Genomic DNA, 6667 nt, shown 5'->3' with positions numbered 1-6667 from the left:
GTGACTCCATAAATCACTTCGTACCATCATCCCCAATCCTCGTTTAGTGGTCCTCGACCATATTGCGTTAGCAATCTCATGAATTATGAATGGGGTATAACCTTCACCGATCAATCGTTGTTGCCTATTGTTGTCCTTCATTCGTGGTTGCCTTAAATGATCCGTGAACGGTTTACAAGTTTCTTAAAAATGAACTTGTTTGTGGCTCCCTACTTTCCTTGTCCCTAATCATATATGTTATTTATCACTTCTTATGATTGCCAAGCATATTCACACGTGCTTAAGTAGGTGGCTTCGATCGACGCCTAAGATTTCAGACAGAACTCTAGTGTCCAGAAAATTAATTAGTTTTATCTATTTATTCATCTATATGTATTTAGAGTTATTCAATGTGATCTTGTAATGGAAAAAAGAGTTTCAATGTATTTTATATTGGGGATTGAGAGTTCGTGAGGATCCTCTTGATTGTAATTGAGATATTGCTACGAGTGTGCTTCTAGGGTGAGGTCGAGTGAGTAGTGCTCTGAGGGTACTACTAGGGACTTGAATCTTGGATTCAGGTTAAGTGAAGAATAGCTACGTTCTTGGTGATGAGTTTTGGGTATGAACTAGTTAACAAGTTAATTTAGGAACTTGTAAGAAAGCTCATATTGTAATAGGTTGTAACCAGGAGTGTTTGGTTTATTAATTGTAGTGAAGTGTTTGCGTTGAAAATCTCTTGGATGCTCGAGGTTTAACTTCTATTTGGGCTTGAAAGGTTACCTTGTAAAATCCGCTTTGTATTATCTAAGTTCTTAACAGCAATATGTTTTATGTTCCGTGAAAATTAGTTATTAAGAAGCATACTATAATTCAACCCCCCCCCCCCCCTCCCTCTTGTAGTATATCACCCAAATAACACATGTTCAAAATGTGAGTGATCTAATAACAACATTTTATATAATAACACGAGTCATTTTTAGAAGCTTCGAACTACTTAGTGGAATTGAGTTCAAATTTTCAAATGGTCAAATCTAAAAGAATAAAATCACACTTTGTTGTTCAACTTTCATTATATCATTATTGAACCCTTACAACCTCTATAATAGAAATAATAATTGATCAAATACATAATCAACATGTAACAATAAATAATTATAATATGTAACAAATTTGTCAAATTCGAAAGAGAGCAAGAGGATGGCATTGCAAATGTGACGTACGTAATTCTAGAATAAGCTCTTAACAATTGATGGAAGGTGGATATTGAAGAAATAATCTTTCCAATTGACACTCAAGGGATCAAAGTTGAAGGCTTCTTCATCCAAACCATTTTTCCGGGCAGTAATCAGCAACTTTTTCTGTATTTGTATCGGCAAAACTACAAACCACCAAATACATAGTATTGTCAGTTTTTAAAAATAATTATTATTCCAATATATTACTTTTTTATATTCTTTTTATAAAATATACTCCATGCTTTCCAAATTAAAAAACAAAAAAAAACTTAAAATTAAAGTGATACCGTTTCAAACACTGGGGGAGCCAGAGGGGTACAAGGGGGGACAGCTGTCCCCCCACTTCCAAAAAAACAAGCAGATATATATATATTATTGTGGAAAATAACTTAGGATACAAAGTGGATGGTGTGGTGGTGAGTGGAGTTGAACTCTTTACAAAATACCAAGGTTCGAACCTTGTTGTTGTAATATTTCCTCTTTTTTTGTTTTTTTGAAGAATCCTTCCTTTTTTTTTGTTTTTTTGAAGAATCCTTCCATTATATTTATTAACCAATACTAATTTATTTACATAATAATATTGCATGAAGGAAACCCTTAAATTACTATTGTCATTGAACTTTAGTGGAGTATTTTCCATTCACTTTTTTTTCTTTATAATGTTTAATTAAGAAGTATTCCTTTCAATTTTTTTAATTAATATAAACTAAGTAGTAGTATATATATTTAAATGATAATTTTAATTATGATATTGCATGAAAAAAACCCATTAAATTAAGTTTGTCATAGAAAATTATATATTATGACTATTGCATTTAATAACCTATATTATTTAAGGTTCGAATTTATTAAAAATTCCGAACTTATAAACGGTTAGAAATGACAAATTAGAGTTAGAATCTATTTGACACATCAATAGAAAATGGGAGAAAATAAAGAGTCAAATATGAATTGAATTTAATGAAACTTGTGCCTATTATTTTAGCCAATAGAAACATGACAAATTAGAGTTATATGTAGGGACCACATACAACAATTGTATGTGTAGCCTTTATCGGAAAAATTGATATATAATGTTGAATTTTCATTAAGTACTCTGTATTGTGGATTTTTGAGTTGTACACATTAATTATTGAACATTCTGTGTATTTAAGTATTGGTGTTTTTTTCCGAATATTTTTTGTCAAACCATGTAATGTTCATCCGTCCCCCCGATTTAAAATTTCTGGCTCCGCCACTGGTTTCAAACGAACCCATATACGATTATAGGCCTATAGGGGGATTCACTGTCAATTTCCCTACAAAAACTATTAAGGATGCCTACTTGAAGTAGATGAAATCTCCTCCCATTTTTTAGAATCTAACTATTTTTTCGTTTGATTTTATGCATTTAAAAATTATCTATACGAATTTTGACCGTCTTTGATAATTTGCACGTAACAGAACATATAATATACATTGAGCAAGAGTTTAACTTACATGCCCTTGAAGAATACATAGGGTTTGTATAATTCCACTAGCCTCATTGCTATTTTCAGCTCTTTGTCGAAGTTAAGCAAATTACGTTGCAAGCTACTACCACCCATTCGACTAGCCAAAATTAAAGCCTACAAAAAACATATTAACAACAACTATATATAATATAATCACTAAAAATAATGTACTTAGTAAGTATAAATGATTAAAATTACTTAATAGATTTAAACTTTGGAATATACGGGGAAAATAACCAACCATTTGCACGAAAGAGTGCAATAATGAGAAGATGATTTCAAATATGAGTATGTTGCTCAGCACGAAACCTCTCCTAATCTTGACAAGGTTACCCTCACGGTTCGTCCATGGATTTTTAGTGAAGTAGCCAAAAAGAATATCATGCACTTCATTAAAAGATATTGGATTTCTGTACGAGCTTCCAACTTGATATACAATCAAATTTGATTGATTTATGTGAGTCTTCATAGCCACAATAATCGAATTCACAAACATATCTGCAGGTATCTGCATAATACAGGCTAGGGTCATTATTCTTATCATCATATTTTCAAGTTTTATTTGTAATTAAAGTCAGATATAACATGATCTTTAGTTTTAGTATCAAATTAAGATAGCAGTTTTTGTAAATCAATTCAACCAAAAAATTAATCTGATGGTTGAAACCTAGAACCAATTTATATACTCTATAATTTCTAATAAGAATATAAGTGTTTAATATATGACAAATGCTAACGAACGCCCCTGTGGCGTTGGATAAGCTAGCTAAAACTATAAATATTATTCCGTAAAGTAAAAATTAACATTAATTACAACGATTGACGCGTGATTTTGTCATGTTTTTTCTAATTGTTACCACTTTAGGTGATATTTAAATATTTATCGAACGCCCTAGAAGCGTTCGTTAGCAAGATCCTATATATATACATCAATTTAGCCCTAAACCTTTTTAATCTACGTTGGTTGATTATTAATACACAATCAATTCTAATATTGGTGATCACTTGAATTAAATTCATATTAAACCTAAATTCAATTATTAATTATATTATTAGGCATGATTTTAATTATAAATTCCCTTTAAACCTACAAAAAGAGTATGATCAAGCAATAAAAATAAATCATAGATAATCATGCAACGTATGATCAACCTCACACTTTAATCATCATCAAAACATCGGTATTAGTAAGATTCTAGACATGATACTAAAACAGACTAATAACAACTCCTAGCATGTTACCAATAATAAAACTTAAATTAAAAGTAGTATCCTAAACATGATGATAGTAATAAAAAAAAGAGTAATAATTGAAAAGGCTCATTAGATTACTCACTTCGATGCCTCAACCTTCTTGCTAATAAAACAATACACATGTTAGTAAACTTCCAAAAAGAGTAAAATCAATAATTATTAACGAATTAAATTATTAAGAATTGAAATATAGATTTGAGACCAAACCCTCAGAAATATCAACCTTTCACGTCAAGGTCAAAGGCAACGGTCGAGTATGGTTTGGAGTATTCGAACCACGCAAATGAAGTATTGTGTTTGTTTGGGATGTGTTTAGGCTAAGAGCATTGGTTTAAGAATTCTGGGAATTGGGATGATTAGGATGATGGAAGGTTTGTAGATGATGATTGTAGCTAATTCAAGCTAATTCTCGCCGATCTTAAAACGGGGAAAACGACCCCTATTTATAAGGAAAAAAAAAAGAATAGAACAATCAGAAAAAGATCAGAAGTTCTAGACACAACAGAATTTCTCTGACAAGGCGCGATGCGGTGGCACCTGTTGCATTGTGATAGGCTTGCGCGATGCATTTGACCCATCATTGCGTGTCAGTTCTTGAAGATAGCAAAGATTTTACATATTTTGGTTTCTAATGGATTTTTTGTGCGAAATATATCTAAACGTCTTTGTATTCGAATAAAACAAGTATTGCCTTATGAAAAGTTTTTTTCAATCTCGAACTTTTTCGATCTTTGTCTTTTTGGAGACGATAAATTAGAACCTTATAGAGGATTCTAGAGGATCCTAATTGACTTAGGATTAGGAACAGAACATGATCATATAGGTCCTAAATAAAATATTTGGCTTCATATAATCGTAAGGCCGTAGCTAAGGTGGGCCTACACTCGGTTTGGGCTAGGTTTAGTATTTTGGCCATATCTCATTTGTTTTAAGTTGGATTTGGGCTTATAATATATGGGTGAAAAGCTCCTTTCGAGCCCCATCCAACTAAGCAATTATTGAAAACAGACCAAAATAATGAGATTGAACGTTTTTATAACTTGGGCAAGAAAAAAATTATTTTAAGGAAACAAAATGAATGTTATAGGATTTAAGGAAACGAAATGAATGTTTTGGATTTTAAAAACACTTTGGGTAAGGTTATAAAAATGGTCAAGTCTTAGAGAAACTTTGCGCGACTCTTCAACCCTTTGTCGAGCTCATTAATCAAAACGTGAAAGGTACTCATCACTGGGTTTGTTTTTGGGGAGACATAATTAGTTGTCTACGCTAACACTTTATTTATGATATAGCAATTTAAAGATGCACGAGACGTGAGTAATCGATTCATTTAATTACTCTTATTTTTTCAGGTTTAGGTTTTATTATGTTTTGATTTGACTAAAGATATTATGGTTAAATTGCTTCCAATGTTATTGTTATTTTGTTGTTATTGTTGATCAACATATTACATGTTTAAAGGGCATATGTAATTCAAAATGACGATTAAAAAGGTAATTCGGACAACCGGTTTTGTTTCTTTTTTAATCTTATTGTTTAATCAAGTGATCATTAAGATTTAGAGCTATGTGTGCATTACTATTCAACCAATTTAGCCTAATTTAGTTTGGAGCAAATTGAATCTTTGTTTGTATGCCTTTTAGATCGCAGGAAATACTTTTGACTATAAGAATCGAGTAGAGGCCAATACGAGCGAATGTGACTCCATAATTCACTTCGTACCATCATCCCCAATCCTCGTTTAGTGGTCCTCGACCATATTGCGTTAGCAATCTCATGAATTATGAATGGGGTATAACCTTCACCGATCAATCGTTGTTGCCTATTGTTGTCCTTCATTCGTGGTTGCCTTAAATGATCCGTGAACGGTTTACAAGTTTCTTAAAAATGAACTTGTTTGTGGCTCCCTACTTTCCTTGTCCCTAATCATATATGTTATTTATCACTTCTTATGATTGCCAAGCATATTCACACGTGCTTAAGTAGGTGGCTTCGATCGACGCCTAAGATTTCAGACAGAACTCTAGTGTCCAGAAAATTAATTAGTTTTATCTATTTATTCATCTATATGTATTTAGAGTTATTCAATGTGATCTTGTAATGGAAAAAAGAGTTTCAATGTATTTTGTATTGGGGATTGAGAGTTCATGAGGATCCTCTTGATTGTAATTGAGATATTGCTACGAGTGTGCTTCTAGGGTGAGGTCGAGTGAGTAGTGCTCTGAGGGTACTACTAGGGACTTGAATCTTGGATTCAGGTTAAGTGAAGAATAGCTACGTTCTTGGTGATGAGTTTTGGGTATGAACTAGTTAACAAGTTCAGTTAGGAACTTGTAAGAAAGCTCATATTGTAATAGGTTGTAACCAGGAGTGTTTGGTTTATTAATTATAGTGAAGTGTTTGCGTTGAAAATCTCTTGGATGCTCGAGGTTTAACTTCTATTTGGGCTTGAAAGGTTACCTTGTAAAATCCGCTTTGTATTATCTAAGTTCTTAACAGCAATATGTTTTATGTTCCGTGAAAATTAGTTATTAAGAAGCATACTATAATTCAACCCCCCCTCCCTCTTGTAGTATATCACCCAAATAACACATGTTCAAAATGTGAGTGATCTAATAACAACATTTTATATAATAACACGAGTCATTTTTAGAAGCTTCGAACTACTTAGTGGAATTGAGTTCAAATTTTCAAATGGTCAAA

General features: G+C 32.1%; 1 protein-coding gene across 1 annotated transcript; it reads right to left on the bottom strand.

The window, feature by feature from the left end:
* Positions 1-1014: 1014 nt before the first annotated feature.
* LOC110716704 (probable fatty acyl-CoA reductase 4) lies at positions 1015-3257 on the bottom strand. The gene is made up of 3 exons (XM_021895343.1): positions 2952-3257; positions 2697-2824; positions 1015-1360 (listed from the first exon to the last, which is right to left on the bottom strand). The coding sequence occupies exons 1-3, from the start codon at positions 3255-3257 to the stop codon at positions 1300-1302; spliced, it is 495 nt and encodes a 164-aa protein (XP_021751035.1). The 3' UTR covers positions 1015-1299.
* Positions 3258-6667: the final 3410 nt, after the last annotated feature.

Source organism: Chenopodium quinoa, unplaced genomic scaffold (genome assembly GCF_001683475.1).
Source record: "Chenopodium quinoa cultivar QQ74 unplaced genomic scaffold, ASM168347v1, whole genome shotgun sequence".
NCBI classification, from domain to species: domain Eukaryota; kingdom Viridiplantae; phylum Streptophyta; class Magnoliopsida; order Caryophyllales; family Amaranthaceae; genus Chenopodium; species Chenopodium quinoa.
This window is presented reverse-complemented; position numbering and strand designations above follow the sequence as displayed.

What these genes read in the sequence shown, in the direction of transcription:
- LOC110716704 (XM_021895343.1), bottom strand. Translation starts at nt 3,257, where the DNA reads ATGATGATAAGAATAATGACCCTAGCCTGTATTATGCAGATACCTGCA. An exon ending in TGCACTCTTTCGTGCAAATG is followed by an intron (nt 2,825 to 2,951) that starts GTTGGTTATTTT and finishes TGTTTTTTGTAG; the next exon opens with GCTTTAATTTTGGCTAGTCG. An exon ending in TATGTATTCTTCAAGGGCAT is followed by an intron (nt 1,361 to 2,696) that starts GTAAGTTAAACT and finishes GGTGGTTTGTAG; the next exon opens with TTTTGCCGATACAAATACAG.